The sequence below is a fragment of the Oryzias latipes genome, chromosome 20 (assembly GCF_053564925.1).
Source record: "Oryzias latipes strain Hd-rR chromosome 20, Olatipes_Hd-rR_3.1".
Lineage (NCBI taxonomy): Eukaryota > Metazoa > Chordata > Actinopteri > Beloniformes > Adrianichthyidae > Oryzias > Oryzias latipes.
In genome coordinates this window covers 25,814,227-25,839,366 of record NC_136256.1, presented here as the reverse complement: position 1 = coordinate 25,839,366, position 25,140 = coordinate 25,814,227, and the positions used below count along the sequence as shown (strand labels likewise).

Genomic DNA, 25,140 nt, shown 5'->3' with positions numbered 1-25,140 from the left:
CCAACATTGGCTAATGATAGAATAACACAAGCACCTTTTAACATTCGTGACAGTGATTACAGCTTTTCCCTTTGCGGCTGCAAAGCTCAGACGTTTCTGTTCTGCAGAAACCGTCTTGTCCCAACAGTCTGCTCTTCCTTTTGGATTCAACGCCTTTACTTGAAAAGGTTGAGTCGAATGCCTCTGTGCCTCGGTCTAAAGGATAATAACAGACAAGAACAGTCATAAATCAACAATGACTGTGTTTGCTGCCTCCTCACATAAGGGGCCGGCGTGGGCTCAACAGATTACAGGTTTGACACATTTGGTTAATGGAGGACACGCATCGGACCCTCTGTCCTGCAGCTGTGCGCCTCTGAGTAAAAAAGATCCTGATTAACGACTATGAAGGGCGATTGTTTTTTGGTTTGTTTTTTTTTTCAGCTGAGACGTTCTTCAAGTCTATTTCTGTTGGATTTTTTGCTGCTTTTGTTTCAAAAAACGGATTCATCCGCTCACTCTTATTTCCCATTCCGCTTTGCTCTTTGTGGAAATGCCAACGTGGTTGCCATGGTTACTGGTAAAGTCCGTAAACACCTGTTGAGTCGTTTATTTCTCTCTGTTATTTTTTTATTTTTATTTGTAGAGCAGTGAATGAATTAACTGCATCATATCATTACGAACCTAGTGATAACGCGTTTCTGGAACCCTCCACGTTTTCTCAGTAAATTGCTTTATTCAAATGAATAGAAAGTAAACAGCTAATGTAATTCTGTTAAACATCTATTTTGTCTCAAAATCAATTGAAATTAAATTCGTCTTTCTTCCCTAACAATTCTTTTTTCTAAGATCTGTTTTGTTTGAATCTGATAACAGTGACGAGTATTTAAAATCTGATAAAATGCATAAAAATGTATACATTTTTTCATATGAGTATATAAAGTACTTTAGTCATTATACATTATAACTATTTAAGCATTTCATTTAGTTCTAGGTTTTGATGTTTCACATGCGACCAATGAAGTGAATAGATCTAGAAGTAAAGGATTGTTCTGTAACCTCACTCGTCCACTAGGGTCCCTCTCTTTCACACTCGTTCATTCCTCTCCGTCTCAGGGCAAACCTCTACCTCTCTAGCTTCTCCTCCACCTGTTTCCTGCGCTCACGACAAATCACAATATCATCTGCAAACATCATAGTCTGTGGAGATTCCTGTCTAACCTCATTTGTCAGCCCGTCCATCATCATTGCAAACAGGAAGGGGCTCAGAGCTGATCCCTGGTGTAATGCCACCTCCACCTTGAACTCTTCTGTCACCCCTACAACACGCCTCACCACTGTCTTACAGCCCTCATACATGTCCTGCACTGCTCTAACATACGTCATACAATACCAGTTCCTTTCTCCAGATCTTCAAAGACACTGTTTAGCTCTCTCGGACCTTTCCGTACTTCTCTATCAACATACTCGAACCAAATCAGTAGTGCTCTGTCTTGGCATGAAACCCTACTGCTGCTCACAAATGTTTGCTTCTGTTCTTAGTCTAGCTTCAACTACCCTTTACCATCACTTCATTTTATGGCTCCTCAACTTTATTCCTTTGTAGTTGCCACAACTCTCCCTTATTCCAAAACAAATGGGCCCCATCACACTCCTCCTCCATTCCTCAGGCATCTTCTCACCACCTAAGATCGTGTTGAATGATCCAGTCAAAAACTCCACGGCCATCTCTCCTGGACACTTCCAAACCTCCATGAGTGTGGAGGTGATTTTAATATTATGTTTAATAGAAAAGAAATGTTTTGAGTTCATTAGGATTTTAAAAAGTCTTATCTATACATGCTTAGTATGTGTCCTTAGGATGTTGTCAGAGAAATACAAAAGAATTGCTGCAGTGGGGGGGTACCTTACTAATTTGTTACATGACAGCGTCAATAAGGATGGAGTAGGGGGAGCATATAAATGAAAATGAATAAGCCCGTCCATACATCTCCCTCCTGTGGCTTGATGTTTGAGTTACACAGCAGAAGCAATATTCTCCACAGGAGCCGGATAATGGATTGTCATTACACTGTCTCTTTATGGCATTGATCTTGGGGACGCAAATCTGTGGCACGGTTGCCGCATGTTAAGCGGGTCCTTTGACGATGAGACTGGCATGGAGCTTAAAGTTCATCCTTAAATGACCTTTTACACTACTCACAATAAGTTCAGGATATTGTGAAAGACTCAGTGCATGTCATTTACAGTATTTGTTTCACTACACAGATTTTAGGGATGGGGAGGGGGTTGTATTGTTTTGACTGTGTTCAGTGTGTCAGACTTATGGGGGCCAAAACCAAAAAATTCTAAAAGAAAACCCTTTTCAATGTGGCATCAACGTCAACATTCTGTTGGACAAAAAGCTGATTTAGCCAGTAAGTCAGTCCAAGTTCATCATTCAAACAGCCATGAACATACGACGTCACCGACCTCACCTTGGGGTTGGTTGTCTCAAAGTATCATCAGCAGACTTGCCTCAGGACCCAAAACTACTGGCTGAGTTTGTGACGAACTGCAACCATGACGAGAACCTAAGGACCCCTGCACTCAGACGTGGTTTAGCAAACGGATCACATCTGCAGGCCCGTCAACCAGATGTGAGGGGTACCGGGGCTTCCAAACAAAGCAGTCTACTCCACCGCTTTGACTGGAATGACAGACGATCGTTGCCGGTGACTCCACTGACACCAAGGCTGTGAACATTTGCAGTTGACACAAGACCATGTGACCTGGACAATGCAGCAATGGTCAACCATCCTGTACACTAACAAGGGTCGGGTCATTTTGCACAGAAATGATGGTCGTACACATTTGCTAGAGAAGGTGAAGTGAGCAATATGTCGAGGTCGGCATGGTCCCCAGGGTTGGCTTTGGAGGAGGTGCAACAGTCTGAGCAGGCATCACCATCTTACCACAGAGACATCATAGAACCATCAACATTCCCCATGGATGATAATGCTCCACCACATGGTGCCAGGATTGGCACAGCTGGACTTCAGGAAGTGAGAGCGCCCATATAGTATGACCAGCGATGACCTCTGACCCGAACGCCATAGAGCATGTCTAGGATTGCAGCAAATGGTGGAAATACTCGGTATTGACATGGTCAATATTTATTTGGGGCTATTTTTCCTGTCTTAATTTTAAGGTAATAAGTATCAAACCAAATAAAAACAGTATTTTTTTTGTCAGTCTTCTCATTATAAGTAATATCAATGGGGACTTTCATTAAGTTTCAGACCAAACTGGAAAAGCACTCATAAATAACTATATCCCTAACTTATTGTGACTAGCTGGAAAACATTCTAACTTTTGTCTAAAAAAAAAAAAAAAAAAAAAAAAAAAAAAAAGGTTGAGTTTTTCCTTCTAAAACGTATAAACATTAATAAGTTAATTGGCCACGACACGCTAAATAAATACAAAGGTTTTCCAGTTAGCAGGGATATCCACAGCACAAACAGATGCACCATCTTGGTTGGGTTTTTACTTTAAAAATACAGAGCTCCTCTTATTTCCTGCCACCACTTCATGCATGCACTGGCTCACATAATGAAGCCAGTGAATAATGCAGTTAATAAACTAATCTGATTAAAGTAGGCGGGTGACACAGCAGTTCAGTTAATTTTAGGCTGAGCAGCATGATGGAAGACAAGGCTTTGCGTCTCTTTTTAGCACCGTAGAGGTCAGTTTTTGTCTGCTGAGATGCACTTTTTTAGATTTTAGCTTAAAAAATGGAAATATGACATTTAAAAGAAAAAAATGATACATTTTCCGATTTTTCTTTTCTGCAGGTGTCCTAGCAATCCTATCACTGCCAGTAGGACTGGTGTCACCACAGGAGCTGTCCTTTATCCCGACGTCTCTGGACTCCATGGCAGTCGACCACGGCAAGCCTTCTTGGCACCAGGATGCCTCCAGCAGCGGGGAATGGTCGTCCAAAGTCGGGCGGCCGTCAGACATCTCCCATCCTGCTGCTGCAGCTGAACCTCACAATCATGACACAAAAGCTGTCACGGTGAGCTCCGGCAGCCGTGGAAGTCCACCCCAGGTGCCAGACCTTGAGACCGCCTACCAAGGCTCTAATCGCAGACTAGTCAGGGTTCACCACCCAGTTACTGTCGGCACAAGCCAGGCCAACAGCAGCCCTGAATTCCCCAGCACAGCTTTTCCAAGTATGAAAGCAGATTCTCCTGCTGAAAGAGCTCCAAGCTCCGGAGCACTTGTGCTGGGATCTGACAGACACAAACTGAGCCCTGAACCCCTCTTGTACCCTTCCTCCCTCACAGTCCTCCCCTCTGCCCCCAATGCTGCAAAAGACCTGAAACTCAGGGAGCATCCTGTAGAATCCACGGAGCTGCTCGCACACCACACCATCACTCTGCGGGAGGCCCCCGCTGTCAATGAGCCCCCCACCGCTGAGACGGGGATAAGTCCAGCCCCGGGGTCTGCGACCCTCAATGAGAATCTGACCTCCGCCAACCTGTCCACACCTGTCCCCAGCGGCAACTCACAGAGCTCGACTGTCCTCGCCGTCAGCCACGCCGCATCAACCACGGAGGAGGGGCCGCTGGCGGCCGGGAACGGCACAGACAGCCCGCCGGCAGCCCCCCGGCTGGGAAATGCCACCGCTCATGCGGGGCTGCTCTCCAACAGCAGCTACGTCCAGTACGCGCCAGATCAGGCCAACAATTCTGAGCCTCTTTCCACGTTTAGCAGGAACTTCCTCAACAGGCAGGAGCCAGCCGCAACTGATGAGCCCTGGGCGCCCGGCAACAGCTCGGACCCCACCGTCAGATCCCCGTCGTCGGAAATCTGCCTGAGCAGGATGGATATCGTGTGGATGGTGTTGGCCATCAGCGTCCCAGTGTCCTCCTGTTGTAAGTAAAACAGTCATAGGATCATGCACATGCTGCCAGGTTGAGTCTACAACCACAACCACAGTTTATTCTTCTTATAGGGGATTAATCAAAACATAGGAAAGAAATTGATGTGAGGGTGTGTGACAGAAACCTGTCTTTTTTTTTTTACATGTTACACATCAGTATAAATTTACAGAAAGAAAAAGATTAAAGTAGATCAAAAACACAAAAGTAAAAATTACGACTAATTAGCTATGACGTTGAGTTTATATCATGAAAAATCTGTTTTTTGAGTGTATTATAATTTTCAATATCCAGCCCCCCCAATCCATAAAAACGTGTGGGTCCTCTCATTGTGATGTCACAAAGTGAGGGCCCGCCCCTTCCAAGAAGAGTATGCGCCGCCAGAACCACCCCCAGGCTAGCAGACACACCCACTTTCTCAGCGGAGCTAGCAGTGATCGGCAAAAACGCTTTTCCTTTTCTATGCACAATCTGAACATCCATCTTTGCAAAAGTTCAGATGTTGTTTGTTTTCGTGGGCGAAACGCAGACACACTGCCCAGGCCGACGTCACGAAATGGGCAGCGCCCACAAGGAAACAAAGGCGGAGCCTCACAGATTGAGTCATTTTACTTCTGGGTAGAAAAATAAACAGTGCACACAACTCACATTTCATTAAAAAATGTGTTCTTCAGTGTGCCAAAGATATATAAATCATCATATATATGGATATAGTTTACTCGGAATTGCTTAAGAAAAGGTAAGGTCATTTTGGAGCCAAAGTGGTTTAATTAAACAACACAATTTCATTGGTAGAACTATACCAGAATACTAGAAGTTTCACTTTTATTATTATAATAATGATAATATAATATTATAAATTAATTATTATAATTACAACCTGCCCAAAATGGAGCTGCCAGAGTGGCTCTTGGTTGCTCTTATAGGACCAGTGTGAATGAGATGCTCACCACTTTAGGTTGGTTGACGGTGAAAAAAATTACAACTCAGCCTTCTATGCTTAATGCATAACACCATTTGTAAAAAAATCCCCACAATTTTTGCTAAATAAATTATTATACAGTGGTTATTGTCATCAATATCGAACTCGCCAGCTCAGCTCTGGTGACTTGATTTTTCCTCTTTTAAGATCAAGTTGGATGAGAAGAACAGTGCTATTTAGATCATCTGTTGCATGGAATAAACTTTCTGGGAGGACGAGGCTTATTAGTGACGGATATCATTTAGAAAAGATTTTAAAACTAAGATATATGAACCACTTACAATAACCAACGATTTGTATAATTTGTTGTTATGAAATGTATTTGTTGTTGATACGCTGGGATGGGTTTTTGGTATGAAGGTACAAAAATGAATTTCTTTTTAACTTATTTTAAAATGTGAAGCTTTTAGGGTAAATATGATGAATTAGTTTGTGAATTTTGTGAAATCATTTTAGGTTTTTTGTGAAATTTGTCAAATCTATGTACGTACTTTATGCCTCTGGACCCCAGGAAGACTAGGGACCACTTTGTGGAAGCTTTCAAATAAATTAATTAAATTATTACACTTAAATTATTATTATTATGTAAGCAGGCAGCTGAGGAAAAGTGTATAATTTATTGCCTTTTTTTAAGTAACTAATTACTTTTAAGATGCCGTAACTGAGTTACTAACTCATTCACTTTTTAGGCAATGTAACTACTAACTGTTTTTAAAGTAAGATTACCAAATCTGTCCATCATAGGCATCAAGGGCTTAATGAAATTATGTTGAAAACTGAGTTTTTATCATGACAAAACAGCGCATATTTTTGTAATAAATCCTTCAAATTTGTTATTTAGTGAAATTTGTAATTGTCTACATTTACTCCAACTGCATGAAGCCCAACCCTTCAAATGACTTAGAGTCAAAACACATATCTGGGATTTTTTAATTAGCAGCTAAAAGCTTTTCCAGCATCATGCATCTCGCAAATATCGTATATTTAGGGTGAAATTGTTCCTAATCAGTCACGCTAACCTAAACACGCTGGCGTAAAATGTCTTTCTGCCTTTCTGCCCTGACTCCAGCCGTGCTGCTGACGGTCTGCTGCATGCGGAGGAAGAAGAAGTCTGCCAGTCAGGAGAACAACCTGAGTTACTGGAACAACGCCATCACCATGGACTACTTCAGCCGCCACGCCGTGGAGCTGCCCAGGGAGATACACACTCTGGAGAGCGAGGTACCTCCAACAAATCCACTCAATCTGGATTTACGAAGCACTTTCATACCTGGCAACACAAAGTGCTGTACACCTGAATAAACAAAGCAAGGAAATGCATTTAGAAACTAGAGATGCATCTTCGTAAGTTTTAGTTTTTACTGTCGGAATGGTTAATAGATTAGATCCTATATTACAAAAAAAAAGCTGAAAAAAAGAAGAAGTAGAATAATCGATTCTACTGAAGATGAAAGAGCGCATCAGCAAGGGAGAGAAGTGGGCGGAGCCTAGCCACATTTCTGAGATGATCAAAAACAGTTTTAATCACCTGCTGAAGATCAGGGATGAATGTCAATGTTTCTGGATAACTTCCTGAAAATTCTGTCCGTTTCGAACACTGTGTGTAGCGTTTACTCCACGTTCAAGTCCTGAAGCTCACCAACACAGTTATGGAGCAATAATGTGGAAAATGCATTCTTAGTCGCTATTAGAAGTAAAGGTTAGACAAAATCTATTTTAATCTGGTTATTTAGTGGGATTATTTCCTACCTGACCCGTGACTGTTAAAATTGTAAATTTCTTTAGAGTACAGAAACAACATTTTTGATTTCACCAGCAAAAACAGTTGTTAAAATTAAAAAGGCCAACAAAAGATATATATAAAGAATTTTTCTTTTCCGTTAACCTCCAAAAACGTAAAACTATTTAGTAATAAATGGATGAAGCTGTAGTTTTTGGGCAACATTACTAACACGTTTAGTCAGACAGATTTTACAAAATAAATCTAATTATTAGGCTTTTCATAAGTTGAAGTTTTTAGGACTTACCTGTTTAAAAATTCATGTTTGGGCCTTTTTAAAAAAATATTTCTTTAATAAATGAATTTCTTGCTTATATGTCACTCAAACAGATAAGAAAAACCTGTTTTTATCATCTGAGGATTTTGGGAAAAATTTAAAGTATTTTATCTCGATCTGCCGAGGTAAACAAACATTCATGCTTTAATTTCTTCACATTTAGATGACTGCAATTCTTTTTTTTAAGCGGTTTTAGCAAACGCTCCCTTAAATCGTCTTTAGTTTGTCCAAAACTCTGCAGCAAGGCTTTTAACCAGTAAACGGACTCACTTACATTGGTTGTTAAATTAATAATTGATTAAAAAAATGTTTTAGCCTTTTATGGTCCTGACGTATGTCACTGACTTTTTAACCCCATTCTGTTTGGCCCGATCCTTTGAGGTCTTCAAACCAAGCCTTCAAAAAAACCTGCTTTAAGACTAGAGATCGCTCCCCTTAAGCTGTCGCTCGTCGCCCTTCTGTGTCAGATTGACTACGTCGAGTGTTTAAATCCCAGGTCAAGTCGTTATATTGAGAAAAGCTTTTAATTGATTTTTACTCCTTGCTTTATTGTGTATTTTTTATTTTTGTTTTGACTTGTCGCAGGCCGTGTTACTATTGGATTTTACTGCCTCTTTTGGTTTTACAATGTCTTTTTGTTGAGCACTTTGTGATTCTTTCTGTGACAAGTGCTATAGTCCAATATTTTCTTTAAATTATCTGTAGAAGTTACAATTGTTTGACTGTAAAATTGTGTTTGTTTATAACAAATTTCATAAGCCTTCTTTTGATAATTTATAATGAGTTCTTTATAAAAAGTCAGTCTGATTAAAACAATTTAAATGTATTACTAGAAGGAGCTGCATTTCCAGAAGAAAATGCAGGGTTGATGCTATACTGCTGAATGAAAATGAAACTTAAAGGGTCATAATAACTGGCAAAAAAATGAAATAAAGAAATTATCAAAGTTGACAATAAATAAAGTGAAAACAGCGCAACAACAAATATGATAATTTTGTGAAAATTGCTAGCGCCGGGTATCGAACCAGCGAGCTTCTGCACCAAGGATTCCACGTGTATTTCAATGGAGGCAAAAAATCCAGGAATATCTTGAAAATTCAAGGATTTGAAGGACCAAAAGTCATAGCTGGAAAAAGATGAAAGATCTGAATATTTGAATAGTTGAACGGTTAGAATAGATGAAAAATTGAGGAGTTAAGCGACAAAAATGTACTATAATAAAGAAAGAGAAACAGGAGAACAACATTAAAAAGCTTCAGTTCTACTAAGTTACCTGACTCAGCCAGTTTCTAGTGTTTTGATGCATTATGGCGCCATCTGTTGGCGGTGGAGACACAGAACAGCATTGTCAGAGTAGCATTCCATAACCTCCACCCTGCGTCTGTCATTTATGCTTCATCTGCATGAGCCGGACCGTTTCATGTTGTCTGTCCTTTCTTTTACATCTCTGCCTTTGTTCGCTTTCCATCGCCGCCTGTCAGGACAGAGAGGCTGGGGTCGGATCATGCGTGGGATGCCCTTGGTGACATCCAGGTGTTGCCCCCTCTCCCCACCCTCCACCTTTGATTTAGCAGTCTGTAGAGCCTCATCCCGTAGCCTTGATGCATTAAGTAATTGACAGGCCGCTCTCGGAGCTGATCATAAACCCAAACGAGGGCTCTGATTTGATTGGAGCTGGCCAAACGGGCTCTTTCCCGCTGTAAAAACAAATCGTTTTTGTTTTTCACGCCTCCCTCCTTCATTACCGCTGACTCACCGTTTCCCCCCTCCCTGGCTGAAGCCCCTCTGCTGCTGAGTCATCCTTTTTTTTCCTCCCTTTTCACCATTTTTTTGGTTTCCTCTATCTTGCGCTTAACCTCTCCTTGAAATAAAAAAATAAGAAACCCTTTCCCGCTCTGTCCCGCGATAAATGCCTAGAACCAGTAGACTGCAGCGTATCTCCTTCTGCTGAGCCCTGAGGGGCTGTGCAGCAACTCTGCTCATCTTTTCCTGCATGTTTGTGCTGGTTTGCAGGAGCACGACACCTGTCTGCCCCCCAATGGAGACTACAGCGGCAGCAGCGTGGTCCTGGTGAACCCTTTCTGCCAGGAGACCCTGTTTCTCAACAGAGAGAAAGCCTCTGCCATATAAGGACATGCTGATCCCTGTCATTTATACATATATATATAAATATAGATATAGATATACTTATGGGGTAAATACTCAGAGACTTTATACTGTATATTAGAAACACGAAGAGCAACCTGAGGAAAAGTCACTGAAAAAAAGACACAAACACTATTTACTATAAGGATGCACCTGCATATTTTTATGATGTACATTTTCTACAAAAAGGCTTCGTTGTGATAAAGGTTTCTATGGTCTTTCTATAACACAAGAGTTGTTTATGTGGTTTTGCTGCATTACAGTGGATTGACAGTGAGTCACTGCACCTACATGAAGTCCACTTTAGAGAGAAGAATCTACGGTGGCCCCGAAGGACAAATCACATCAACAGTCTGAAACATGTTAAAGCTTACAATGATGATTAAAAAAGCCAAAACCATTTCCAGAAATCAAAATGAAATGTTAAAAAATAAGAAACCCCGGAAATGATGGATGTATTATGGGATGTCACTGATTGGATGATGGCGTTTGAATTTTGAGGAAGAGCGAAAGATGTTTTGCGCTAATTGTGGAAAAGAGTTGGTTAAAAGAAATCCTCCAGCTTAAAGAAATTTTGATGTTTTCACATTTTCTTGTGACATTTTTCAAATTATGGTGGACATTTATAAGAAAATTAAACTAAAAATCGCTTTTTTTCATTCAAATTGTTGTGAAGCAGACCAAACACCCTGCTCTGCTCTATTCTGATGCATCCACTTGTAAAACTTAGGGTTGAATTTCTGATGAACTTCTGCCGCCCTGCAGAAAGTATGTCCAAGAAAACAACACAGGTGTTTTGATTTTGGCTACAAACGGCAAAATCCACTGAAAGAAATGAAAAAAAGATTGGCGTAGAACTTCAGAGAAATATCTTATGTTGGACGATATTGTCATGCCAAATACGTCCATCGGTGATGTCACACAATACCTACCTTTTCCTGTTTCTCATTTTGTTTCATTTTTCTAACATTTCAGATGGATTTCTGGAAATTACTTTTGTTTTCCAAAACATTTCATTGTTATTTTGTTTCATTTTTTCTAAAATTGTGTTTTGTTATTTTAGTATTAAGCTATTTTTGAGCTTTTTTAATTGTCGTTGTGATCTTTATTGTGATTTGTTGATGGGATTTGCCCTTCATGGCTACTATAAGAATGAGCTATAAAACTCAATCTGGGCTTTGTCATTTTATTTTCATTTATAATTTTAAATCAATCCCAAACTACTTAAAGCCTGTTAAACTTGAATAAAGCACCTATTTATGGAGGGGACACCTGTAAATATGTGCAGGAAACCCTGGCTTGTGTTTATCAAACCTCTTGGAAATGTTTAAGAGTGAAGACTGTTAAATAGAAATAAAACTAAAATGCAGATTTATCAAAAATCTGTTCTGTTTATTGAACATATTGGTGTCAATTTTTACGTTTGGGTGGCTTAATAACGTTTTTTTTTAATAAATCAAAAGTAAAAGATGACAAATTTAATTTCCTGAATACTTAAAAATGCTCAAATAAATGTTACAAAATGTGCTTTCAATCAAATATAAGATGATAAAACTGCATTCTGTAAAATTACAGAAAATTACTTCTAAATGTCTTTACTGGTTCAAAGAAAGATGTCACGTTTGTGCAGATAAAACAAAAACAAAAAATCTTTAAGACTCAACGATGATGTTCAGGAAGTTTGATAAATAGACGCCAGGATTTCTTGGATCAATTTGATCGGATCATTTAAGAGTTGTGTACTAAAATGGATTTCCCCTCACGAGACACCAGGACCTCGTAGATGTCTTCATGTCAGACGTTGGCCCTTTATGCATCAGCGGATGCTTCCATGCGACTGTGGTGGGTCTGTGGACAGACTGGACGGTTGGAAGTCTGAATTTGCCTGTTGTTGTGGAGCTGCTGCTGGTTATGTGGATGACGAGGACGCCAACCTCTCCTGCTGTAAATGTCTCCCCGTGTTTGTCCGTGTTTCCTCCAGCGTTGAACGACTGTGACAAGGAGATGTTTTGATTTGACCCCAGCAGAGAGCTTGAGCAGTTTGTGCTCCTTCTGTCTTTGCATTGCTGCTGTTTTCTTCAAAAGCTGCCTGTCTCTGCTGTCGCTAAGGATTTTGGTTTTCAGCATTGTCATAATCACAATGGTGATGACGAAACGACGCCTATAAACGCTGTATTTGCTGCACTGGGCTTGTTGTTTTGCACGCTCAAAACATTCAGTGACACGACAGAGCAGTGTTCAACACAGTGTATTTTTTGTACTGTAGTACTCTGTACTTTTTACTGCTGAGCAATAAAAACATGAAATTCTTCCGTTGGCCTGATTCTTTCTCTTAAACAGATGGGATTTACGGCGTAACAAACCTATTCATGCTGTTTTGCAGACTGCAGCATTGGTTTTGTGTGCAGCTGTGAGCTCCGCCTCATTGTTTCTGACTCCAGCTGATCGTGGGTGAAGCAGACCCGCTCCACCCACACCTGAAGGCTTCATCAGCAGATTTTAGGATTCAACACATCAACACAGGAAAGATTGTTTGTTTTGAGCAAACTGTAGTTTGGGGTTTAATTCGTGAATGCGTTTTTTTTTATTTTAATGAGTTTATGTTAAACCCTGGAGAACGCAAGAACCATTTTCTTCTGGCTTTTTAAGGTTCACTTTTTGTCTGTTTGTTCATTTTGGTCAGCAGCAATTAACTACAGCCACGCTAAAAAAAAAAACAAGAAACAAATGAAAATAGAAATAAATTAAAAAAATGTAAAAATAAAGAAAGAAATTAACTGTGGCAACATTTGACCAGAGTTAACCTTCCTCTGAAGACAATCTCTATAAACTACAGTTTTACATTTTTTTATTAAATACTTTGACAATACTGAATCATAAGAAGCATAATATTTTAGCTTTCTTATACCAAGGTATTGCAACATTTTATCTTGTAGTTTTTACAACGGTTTAAAAATTGTTTAAAAATGTGTTTTGTTTGATTTTTGCACCAGAATTATTCATCTGAGACTATATTGACTTTGGAAGAAGTTGGAAAAACTGTTGTTGAGTTTCACTTTCTTGACCTAAAATGATCGACGCTCTTGGAAACAACATTTCTACTTTTCTCTAAAGTGAATTTGTGTGACTTTACATGAGCTGAATGACCGAAAGATCCTCTCTGATCCTGAAGAGCCTTCCTGTGGACCCTCTGCGGGAACATTTGATCTACAGATTCCACTCCTCAGCTGAATGAACCCTTTGGAAAATCCACGTTATTCTGCAGAAGTTCTTCAGTTTTCCTAGCTGAGATGGACTTAAAAAAACAGGAATGACCACATTTCCATCCTGTTTCATGAAGTTACAGAACATTTCTTGTTACTGAAGAGCCTGACTGTTCATGTTCTGTGTCTGATTCTACAGGCAGTGACACTTTTTTTATTGAACGAGGCTTTTCAATGCTTTTTGAAGATGTGTCATGTCTATAATCTTTCAAAATGTTGACCTACTGGAGAAGGTTTTGCTCTGAGATCTCTTCCAGTTCCAGCTAAGTCCAAATGAACAGATCCAACATTCACAGAACACCTTAGGTTTGACCAGAAGTCTCTTGGTATGTTTGTTAAAAAATTAAATAGAACAAAAAAATTGGAAATAATATCTTTATTAAGACAGCCATGGACCCATGTACATCATGGAGAAAAAAAAAACATAAAGAGATCAAACTATCAAAGAAGAGTTTGATTTGGCATTTTGACTCATTTTCAACTCATTTTCATTCATTTATTTCAAGTATAAATGAATGAATCATAAACAGCAACTTCTGTTTAATTTGTGCATTCTTTCAGTAGCATCAGTGCTCTCTGTATTTACTCTTTTATTTATTTTACAAAAATGTGAAATGTAAGTGTTTTTTCCCTCACATTACACAATAAAGGTTGTATTCGAAAAATTAATATCTTTATGCATTTTTGCAATATGGCACACTCTTTCAGTTTGTGTCAGGATGTATTTATAAAAAGTGAAAAAATACAAAACGGTAGCCGTTTTCAGAACAGATTATAAAGCTGCTAACTTTGGAGAGTTTTTTTTAAACTGTTTCTAACTGTAAATTGAAATTTTAAAGTGGTTAAAAGTTAAAAGAAGTTGTGAATTCAATGTGTTCCTTTAATGACAGAATATATACTGTATGTTACACTTTAAATAAGCAAAAACCAAAGACAAATATGTCATGTGACTGTTTCTTTTGGCAATAATCCTACAGAATGTCTTTGATTAATTCAAACAATTGTTGTGACAAGATATTTAAAAAATATATAAAATTCCCTTAAATTTGTTCAGGCTGGATTAGTAGCTAAAAGGTGATTTTAAAACTGTATTAATCAAGTAAAAATAAAAGTTAGTTATTTAAATTATAGACATTTGGAAGTAAAAAGAAAAGTGAAAAAGAAAACTTGTTTAGTGCTGATGAACAGTAGAAACCTAATGCATGCTTTGTTGTTTGAAACAAAAACATTATGGAAATTCCTGTATAGATTCCTGTAAGATTGATATAATTCAATGACAAAATAAAATATAAATCGCAAATATTTAAACACCTCTGAATATATTTTACCCCTAAAAATCTAAGTTTACTTGGTTTAGACTAGGTAAGGCTATATTTAAAATGCCTACATATTAAAAAACATAAATATAATTTTTAAAAATAAGTTTAAAAAATTATAATTCTCAAAATATAAGTGAATGTAGTTTTGTTATTTTTATGTTGTCATAAAAATGTATATTTATTTTTAGACGGTGTCAAGTTGATGCAACTTTAACTGTACAAATATATTCATACACAGAGCCTTGTTTTATATTTATTAATATTTTAATTTGTATCTTTTGTTTTTCCTGAAACCACCACCCCCCTCTTACCAACCAGAAACATATCCGGTTCAAACCAGAACTACTTCCGGAAGACGGTGCAGGTTTGTCAAATTTCCCGTGCATGGCGTGGTTCTCAGACTATCCAACATTTCAGACCGAAAACTAGGGCGTAATTTTTTATCAGATCGTTTCTAAAAGTAGCTAAACGGACAGATTTGGTTGTAACTTTTTGTCTCCCGGTATTTCCGGCGGCTGTCTTCGCTCCTCGTCGGCGGATTTTGTCGCTTGTCATCGCTCGGTTAGCTCGCCAGCAGCCGCGGCTCTGTGAAAATGGCGGATGTACCAGCAGAGAAGAGCCTGGACGATTTCTTCGCCAAGCGGGATAAAAAGAAGAAGAAAGGGAAGGAGCCGGTCGTTGTGCCCGCGTCCGCAGCGGCGAAGAAGACTAAGAAAGAGAAGGAGAAATCTGCTAAAAACGAGAACCAAGACGCTCAAGTGGAAAAGGTAACTTTTCGGACTCCTCGGCGCTGCTAAGAACGGTGTCGCAGTTTAACTCCGTGCTCGTGACGGTGAAGCTTTTCTTGCTAGCCCGTGTGTTTGTGACGTGGGTAAATCTTGTCACGGGTGGGCTTGGTGACGCGCCGCTGTCGACGGGAACGGCCGCTCCCCGGCATATGGCAGCCGGCGTGGCGAGGTCAGACCTTGGCCCGGGTGTGGAAGCTTTAGTTCGGGGCCTAGCTCACACGGGCGGCCGCAGAAATCCTCCCGCTTTTTGATGCTACAAGTTCAAATCCGTGTTTGTTCCTCCTGAAGGGATCCATCTGTTCGATCTATTGTTCATGAATCGACTAGAAGTGGATTTATTTATTTTTTTTTAATCTAAACTGTTGATATGAACAGCAGGGATTTTTCATGACCATTAACCCCCAAATCTGCTTAAAAATAACAGAAAGTTAAAATAAATTGATTGATTGGATGAATCTATTCCAATTTAATCTCTGCTTTGTTCTAGTTTTAAAAGTATTTGGTTGTAATTGTACGAATAATGTAACTGGAGTTCTGATAAATGGGTATTTACCCATTTTATTGCAATATTTTGTGTTATTGTCATCATTTTTGTGTTGTTTTTTGTAGGACGATGAGGAGTGGAAAGAGTTTGAGCTGAAGGAGGTGGACTACACTGGGCTTCGCCTCCAGGCTTTACAGATGAGGTGAGGGATTGAAAATGATCGTCCTGAACTCGTCTGCAGCTGTGCCAGATTTAAAACTTTGAACAGATTCTGCACTTTTTAAAGTCCACAGACTTATTATATTGAATTCATTTGATATCTTTTATTTGTCCAAAATCCGACCAGCGAGCCCAAAAAAATGTATTTAGATATTTCTGTTCTCTAAGTATTTAATTGCACACATAAAGCAGGCCGGCTGGTCCTCTTTGTAAAAATTTTGGACACCTCTGCTGTAGAAACGGTCCAGGGTGGCGTCCAGAATGGCGTCTGGTCTTGAGATGTTGTTTTTTTTAACTATAACATTACGTTTGTACAACTACTTTGGTAGAACTTGACCTAAACACCAAGCAATCAAGAAAGTACAAAGTAAACAGAAATTCCCCCTGGAAGAGAAGTCGCAGAGGTGGATTCTGGAGACCTGCAACCTCCGGTTTAGGAGGTTTTCATACCATACAAGTGTTTCCTCTCAAAGTGGGACCGTGACGGTGCATGTGGGTATACAATGATTGTGTAGCTTTGCATCATAGCAGTGCAACTACAGCAAAAGCAAAGCGAAGCGCTTGTTTTTTTTTGCTGGACTTTTGGTACATCGTATCTACAAATGATTCCATGTTTGACAGAAGATCGCGGGCGGCAAAGAGGAACACGGCCAAAAAGAGGAAACAACGTTTGGATCTTGAGTTGGGACCAAAAAACAAAAAGTTGAATGTGTGGAAACGGCGTTTTCTTTTGTCGGTTTCATTTTTCTATGGACCTACAAACAATGGTGACACAAAATTGCTATGCTTAAATGGGTTTATTTCATAATGGAAATGCTTAAAACACCAGACTGGACCGGACCGGACCGCTCAGTGAAAACCAGGCGCTAAAGAGCTTTTCTGATCCATTTCTCTCTGACCACAAAGAAGGAGCCACAAAGTCTCTCTTAAAATAAGACTTTAAGGATCAATATAAAAAAAACCTATAGGTATTCTGTATAAATAAATCGAAATAATTCAACTATACACACTTTAATTTATGGTTACTGCATCTTATGGACTCGAGTAGAATAATTAAAAATAAAAGTCAGAACCAGAAATGCTTTTTCATTTTCTAAATGAAAAAGCATTTTTTTGACTCACAATTAAAATGAAAAAACAATACTTCAAAATGATTTTTCTTTTATTTTGTCACCTAATTAAAATGATAATGAAAATGATATTTGACATTTCATATTTAAAATTTTCTCTGGTAAATGTGTAGCAAAATTCATTTAGAAATGTCTAATTTGACAATTAAAATGGATTAACAGAAATGCTTTTTCATTTTCACAATGTAGCTGCATCAAATGACTCAAATGAAAAATCAATACTTTAAAATGCTTTTTCATTTCTACTTAAAAACCGCTTCTGTGTCATAATAAAAAATGTGTCTCCCTCGAACTAGCTTTGTCTTCGGGCGGAGCTAAACCCGGCCCGCTAGCCCGGAGAGAAAGCTAGTCTGTGGAAGCTTTGAAGCGCAGGAAGAAGAAATGCTGCTCAAAGACCTGAGAAACTCTCAACCATCATATGAATTTGTGTTTCCAGTGGTGTCCAGAACAAAATAAAGGCTGATGTTATTCCCACATATTTACATCCAAGTTTCTCTTTGCTGGATTGACCACCTGGAGTTCTGTTCCTCCCCAGCTAATGTTTTTAGCACACATTAGCCTAATGCTAGCCCTTCTTTCGGGTCCTTGCAGCCAAGAAAAAAGCACCGACCGCACAGCTTAAAAAAATTATGAGCCAGCAGGCCCTTAATAATAATCATAACGGTAAAAAAAGCACATTTAGAAGATAGTCTCTTGCAGCTAAGTGCTGGTTTTGCTGTTCGAGGACAGCTGGAGCCCCATCAACAGCTATAGCAGATTTTTCCATGCTAAACGTTTGCTGGTTGACCAACACGGATCTTCTAAATGTCCTTTGACTACTGTATTACTAGCTTGGATGCTCCTGGTGTTAGCAGCCGGACACACGGAGAAAACACAGACGTCATCGCCCCGCCTCCCCTCTGGAAATCCTAAGTCGAATTGAAATATACGACACTATTTCAATTTGTGAAAATGAAAATGTAATCCTCTTTGCATTTTCGTTTTAATTATGGCGCAGAATAAGCGGTTTTTAAGTAGAAATGAAAAACCATTTTGAAGGATTGATTTTTATTTTTAATTATGCTACACAATCGCTTCCATAGCATCTCAGCTAGAAATTTGTAAATCTAGTGAAATCAGAACTAATGAAAGGACTTTTGCCGAATTTTTTAAACCATCAGATACGCAGAAACTCCTTGAATTTTGTTCAAAAATAGAAAGTCTGTTGCACCTCAAGTCTGTATTCTTGTGTTTAATGACTTCAAATGGAGTTTTTGCGGTACACAAAAATCTGTCAAGATGTTCGACTTTAAACTACGAAGGTTTATTGATCGCTGGAGCATCATGGGTAGTGTAGTCAGGAGCCTGGCAGAGCCTGTTCTCAACCGTTTGTAAATGAGTTGAATCAAGTTTCGACATTAAACTGTTTTGTTTTTTTTTTTTGCTCCATGCGCCATACAGTTTAAAAAAATGTTACCTTTTGAAATTAAAACCATTTCATCTGATTCCTTAACCAGAGGGTCACAGAGGAGGCCCTGGAGCCACATGTGGCCTCAAGAGGATTTAAAGACATGGTTCTTACCAACATGAAATGGTTGAATCCAAATCAATTAGCAGCGTTTTCTCAGCTACATTTAAAAGGTATCCTCTTCCGTGGTGCTTTTCTGCCGTCTTAAGATCTAAAGGGCTTTACTAATCAACAAAACGGCAAATTCACATACCTATACGGCACTAACCAAGCCAGCGGGACGTCGGTGTGCTGGTGGGACAGAAGAGGAGACATTGATCGTGGATGGAAGCACGTTTATCATTGAATTTGAAGACACTGAAACTAAGTTTATATTTTATTGCTTTAACTGTTTTGCCTGTTTGTCTTTATGATTGTCTGTCTCTCCGTCAACCAACAGTCTTCTTCACTCGAGTAGAAGAGGGTCTTTCTCAAATTAAACTGAAATTCAGAAAACGTTTGTACAGACCTCAACCCCACTGGGAGTTGTGTAAAAGTCGGTTCAGCCCGTTGTCACTACAGGAAAAAATACACAATTATCCAAACCAGCAGTTTGGCTTTTTATGGCCAGACACGTGTGCAGGTTTTCAGAACGCACTGCAACAATGAAATGACACAAAAACCTTGTGTATCGCTGCTAATCAGAATAAATCTACACAATCCAGGAGGAGCTGCTTGGGTGGGTGTTTACAGCTGGGGTGAGCAACCTGGGTCACACAAATGTATGACGCCAATAGGCACTTTCTCCGTGTTCTGCTGTATTTTTCAGAGTAAAAGAAAATGGGGTTGGAGTGATCATCTCTTCTCACAATGATCTTTTTTTCCCTCTCCTATGGCGTCATAAGGAAAGGGTCCGTTCACGCAGCGCCGCGACTGAATTATGACGCTGTCCAATTGCCTTTCCTACCCATGCACATGCGTCACGTTCCATCCACAAACACTCAGTGCCCCCATTTCCCATCATCCCTTTTTTGTTTTACACGCTTACGCTAGCTTACAGCTCCTCACGCCTCCAGCCTAACATTAACGGTGCAACAAAAATGGCACCAATATTCTAGCTATCCAGGTGTACAGTTCTGATCCAGATTCCAGTTCAGACGAGGAAAACAGACCTTTTTTTCTGACAGTGGATGCTTCAGATGGAGTGGAGGAGGAAGTTTGTGGCCCCGCCCACTGTCGTTAGTTTGTAACAAGTGTATAAACTGCATTTTTGTCGTCTGTTCCTGGTTCACAACGCAGAAAGACATGATCACAAATACAATTTTAATCTTAATTTTCTTCATATGTCCTCCATTATCAGAAGATTTTCATTGGAATGGGTCTTTAAAACCTCCAAATCCATTTATAGTTCTCATTACAAAACGGATGCTGATGTGGAGACAAGTTGTTAATCAGAATTTTAGATTTCATTGGTTTGTCATGGAAGTTAATTTCTAAAATCTGCAAAGGACTTTTTTTTTTTTTTTTTTACAATGAGTTGAAATGTTTTTAAGGCTGTAAAACTTCATGAAACACCTTTCTCAGAACATTTTTCCACTTTTCTCTCTTATGGAAACTCCCAGATGTCACAACTGTAGAAAGGATTCGTGTTGACTTGTCCACCTGAACACTTTCTGCACTGGAGACAAAACACGGAGGAGATTGAGTGACAGTAGGCAACAGCCAATCGAGACGGAGAAAACTGTGCACTAAAAAAATGATGCTAAAAACATCTGCAGGAAAACAGTAAAAGATATTTTAATGTTTTGTTAAGCAGCTAATGTTACCTCGATGCTTTTATTTTGTCAAACAGCATTTTTCCACGCTTATATTTTCCAAACTTCCATGCCATCTCAATTCAATGTTTTTGAGGCGAGTCGACGGTAAATTCTGGATGTTCCTCCACGTTTTGTGTTATTTTTGTCGCACACTAACCATCTTGTTGCTGACATTTTTTTCTTCAGTGATGAACGAGAGGAAGAGGAGTATGAGAAGGAGGAGGTGGGAGAGGATGGAGAGATCATTCTGGTTAGTGGGGACAAAGTGTCCGGCCCCTGGAACAAGTCTGGGGCTCCTCCCCCTGCCGCCGCTGCTGCTCCTGATGGTGAGCAGTGAAGGGATCTGTTTTTGAACGCCGTCCTCCCCAAAAGCGCCGCTAACCTCCTTTTTTTGTGCTAGTTGAAGAAGTGGAGGCGCCTGAAGCCAAGCCTTCCGGCGTGTACCGACCTCCTGGAGCCAGGCTGACCACCAACAAACGGGGCCCCACCCAGGGCCCCCCAGAGATCTTCAGCGACACGCAGTTCCCCTCGCTGTCGGCCTCGGCGAAGCACGTGGAGACGCGCAAGTGGGTTTGAAGCTTGAGCCGCCGGCATCGGAGCGACGAAGAGCTGTGCGTCACGCATGTGCTTCCTGTTTGTTGCAGAGACAAAGAAATGGAGAAGACGTTCGAGGTGGTGAAGCACCGGAACCGCGGCCGGGAGGAGACCACGGGCGCCTCCGTGCAGCACCTGCAGCTCGACAACCAGTACGCCATCCTGGGGGACAAGTAGAAGCTCCGCCCTCCCGCTCAGCCCACGGGAGGAAGCTGACTCCGGCTGTCTGGGCTGCAGTCCTGACAGAGATGCTGCACCCCCCCCTCCCCCTCCCCGGTCACCACACCAAACAAAAGTACACAATGCCACGGCAGCGACACGCTTCACACACGTCACACACACCCGGTCAGCAGAACTGAGGGGCTGCAGCGGAAGGGGCAGGAAAAGGGGGGGGTCTTCATAACATACCCCAACATCCGACACTGCAGCGAGTGTCGTCGCCCCCTGTGGGCGGTGATCAGAGCGGCGGTTGTGTGGCGCAGCTTCTGCCCGGACTTCAACGCGCTTTGACGCTTCCTCAGAGGACGGAAGACTTTAGACGACCCGACGGACTCTCCGTGAAAACTACGCTTTGTGTTTTCTTTTTGTGTTTTTGGCCAAGCGCGCACGCTTCCTCTGAGGTGCGGTCCCGGGACGCGGTGATGCTTCTCCAGCGGCGTTTGTTTTGGATTTTTTTTTTTCTCTCTCCCTGGGGGGCGGGGGCGAACCCCGGCCGTCCACCCGGCTGTTTCAAACTGGGTTTTCACGCATGCTGACGACACTCTGGAGGTGGCGGCCATCCTCACAATCTCTTTATCAAGTGACCTTACTGACGAAGAGTCGCGGAGGCCTCTTCATCTCTCACCACTTTGCAAAGAGAGGAAACGTCTCCAATGGTTCTGGTCCAGATTGTAGTTCTGTTGTAGATTGCCTGATGATTACAGCGATTTACTGTCATCCGTGTCCACTGGTGGATCTTGCTCCTCTTTACCTTCAAAACATGAAAGAAATTGAATAAATAAAGCTTGTTTCTAATCTGAGACGGTCCTGTCGGCGGCGTTTCACAAGAAAAGCAACAGCTGGGATGCATTTATTTTGAAAATATCCAAAGCAAAGAGGACAATCCGTAAAATGTGAAACCATAAGAGTCCTCGGTTTTCTGGAAATGAGGCAAACCTCGGCGTCGATCGGCTCGCCCTCGTCTTTGAGGAAGGGTTTGTCGTGACGGTCCATGGTTCCTCTGGTCCGGCTCTGAAGCTCCAGGTCTTCATTCCCACCTTCACCCTCAGCGTTGATCTAGATTTACTGCTACTAGGAATAAAGGAGCGTACCAAGCCGTCTGAAAGACTCAATGATCAGTTTTTCAAAATAAAAGTACTTTTGAAAAAAGTGACTTCTGAGTTATTTAAAAAAAAAGAGAGAGAAAACATTTGTTAAACTTTTATTCATTTGAATGAAATTCAGACCTCCTGAATTGTATTTTTTAATTAATTTTGTCTCCGAATGAAAATTTACAAAATTTAAGTTTATAAATTACAAAAAAGGTCATGTTATTCAAATAAAAATGAAGAAATGTACTTCCATTTTTAACCAAGTTCTAGTCTAAACTTAGCCTGACTTTGAATATGTTAAAGAAAAATCTGCCTCCTTTTTTTAGATTTCCTAATGATAAATTAAATCAGTTTTTTTCTTTCATTTTGTATAATAAAAAACCTATTTAGACTATTTGAACTTTAGTCAGCAAAGAAAATCTAGATTCCAGTTAACTGAGTTTAACTTTAACCCATGGCTCCCTATACACGAAATACGCAGCCGCGTAGGGCCCCCGCCACCACCAGGGCCCCGAAGTGGCGAAAAAAATAAGAGCCAAATCTGGCAACCCATTTCACAGCGCGTCCGTACCAACGTGCGCTCTGAATGTTGTGCAAAAGAAAGTTGGCTGCACTTTAATGATCGCCCCCTTCCACACACCTGTACGGAGCCCGAGTCCTGACATTAACATATACAAAAACATATCTTGTTTCCACAGATTATTATCTCGTTCGTACGAAATACTTTTCCGTTCCCACAAGATACTATTGCGTTCCCTCAAAATACTATTCCGTTCCCTCGAAATGATTAACTCGTGCGAACGCAATAATTATGTCGTTCGAACGCAATAATTAATCCGTTCGAACGCAATAATTATTCACGTCATAAATCTTTCACGCGGATATGCTCTCTGTACGCCGGCAAAAGCCGCTTTCAGCGGTAACTTCCGTTTCTCTGTGACCCATATTCGTTCAAAAAAGGAACATGAAAAACAAAATGATCACTTTATTACCGTCTCAATGAATGTAAGAAAAATATCAAAAGAACTAGGCTGCTTTGTCATGCGATAGCTCCTGCTAGGCTACTACTAGCGCCGCCGCAGAGCTCTTTGATGTATGCCGGCATTTGGGCAACTAGCTGGTCGGTTGACAGACAGACAGCTGTCTTTATTTTTCTTACATTCATTGAGACAGTAATAAAGTGATCATTTTTGTTTTTCATGTTCCTTTTTTGAACGAATATGGGTCACAGAGACACGAAAGTTACCGCTGAAAGCGGCTTTTGCCGGCGTACAGAGAGCATATCCGCCTGAAAGATTTATGACGTGAATAATTACTGCGTTCGAATGGATTAATTATTGCGTTCGAACGACATAATTATTGCGTTCGCACGAGTTAATCATTTCGAGGGAACGGAATAGTATTTTGAGGAAACGCAATAGTATCTTGTGGGAACGGAATAGTATTTCGAGGGAACGACATAATAACCTGTGGGAACAAGATATTAATCTGTGGGAACAAGATATATTTTTATATCTTAATGTCAGGACACGGGCTCAGTACACCTGAACCAATCTGGCAACCCAAATGATGACGTTACGCCACTCTTAGCAACGATTGGTCAACATCATTTCATCTACGCCTGGCACAGTGTACATTTACGCATTTTGTTTCAATAACGTCTGGAAAAAGAAAAAAAAACGAGCGCATTTTGTCACGTTGATCAACGCGACAACAAGAGAACTTTATGCCAAAGAGACTTTATCCATCAGGAGCTGAAAACAGATGAAGAATTGAAACATCAGTCACAAGGGAAGTTTGGAGGATGTTGTATTCTTCTCCTGCCTTTCTGCGCGATTTACGTAAAATACTAATCAATCCGAGGTGAAGATTGCACAAAACTATCCCGTTTGTCGTAATTTCCAATGGAAAACTAGAAAATAATTCTGATACCCAAGTTTCCAAGATGAGGTCAGACATAACCTTCCAAAACGGAGGAGAGCAGAGAAAAGCAAATAATGACAACGGTGGCTGATAATTAAAACACTTCCGGTGAAGCAGCAGCAACTGGTGATGTGAGGTCGTCAACTGTCAATCAAACTTCAGCTTCAAGGTTCCACTGATGGAGATGAAAGGAGACAGTAGAGCAAGAAGGTGCTGGTTCAAATCCCAGAAAGCACCAGATGGAGGAAAAATGGTGATCGACAAAGTGCTGACTGATGTACAGAATAGTGCAATGGAACTGACTTGATCTCCAAAGCAGAGAAGCGCTGGTTCAATTCCCCGTCTCAGTTTTGTTGTTTTCGGTTTTTGCCGCTCCTTGACAGTCATCGGCTCAAAGGAACAAAGCAACACAGTTCTGCTGTAGACAGATTAGCACAGTGGGAGTGTTTCTGTCCTTGAAGCAGGAGAGCGCAGGTTCAAGTCCCAGTCAGGGACATCGAGGTGTTCAGTCGCTTCACAATTCAAGCTGCGGCTAGGAGGAGTCAGGACGTCCGGAAAGGGGGGCTTCATCTTTGCCCCCCCCTCCCTGAGGAAGGAGGACCAGGAGAAGAGGATCCCAGAAGAAGATGTGCATTTAGATAGATCCATGCAGAATGCAGCTTGGATGTGTGGAGGGTCTGCACACTGTAGATGTAATACAGGTAGAGAAATACCTGGAGGTGGAGGGCAGGTGAGGGATGTGTGGAGTAAGTAAAACTTTTATTTACAAGAACTTTTAT

General features: G+C 40.6%; 2 protein-coding genes across 10 annotated transcripts in view; both read left to right on the top strand.

Moving 5' to 3' along the window:
• tmem108 (transmembrane protein 108) overlaps positions 1 to 12,398 on the top strand; it is a 47,915-nt gene extending 35,517 nt beyond the window's left edge. For 6 of the 9 annotated variants that reach the window (XM_020712434.3, XM_011489054.4, XM_020712435.3 and 3 more), the window contains 3 exons: positions 3,813 to 4,898; positions 6,956 to 7,107; positions 9,957 to 12,398. In XM_020712434.3, coding sequence (XP_020568093.1) covers positions 3,813 to 4,898; positions 6,956 to 7,107; positions 9,957 to 10,073 — 1,355 coding nt within the window. In that variant the 3' untranslated portion in view covers positions 10,074 to 12,398. Of the gene's footprint in view, positions 1 to 3,658; positions 3,704 to 3,812; positions 4,899 to 6,955; positions 7,108 to 9,424; positions 9,477 to 9,956 lie in introns of those variants that run through there. The other 3 variants (XM_020712438.3, XM_078938484.1, XM_020712440.3) reach the window with 3 other exon arrangements.
• A 2,605-nt stretch (positions 12,399 to 15,003) lies between these two features.
• On the top strand, positions 15,004 to 22,147 carry cdv3 (carnitine deficiency-associated gene expressed in ventricle 3). The gene is made up of 5 exons (XM_078938483.1): positions 15,004 to 15,437; positions 16,068 to 16,144; positions 20,721 to 20,860; positions 20,935 to 21,100; positions 21,179 to 22,147. Exons 1-5 carry the CDS (start codon positions 15,264 to 15,266, stop codon positions 21,303 to 21,305), a joined length of 684 nt encoding a protein of 227 aa, XP_078794609.1. The 5' UTR covers positions 15,004 to 15,263; the 3' UTR covers positions 21,306 to 22,147.
• Positions 22,148 to 25,140: the final 2,993 nt, after the last annotated feature.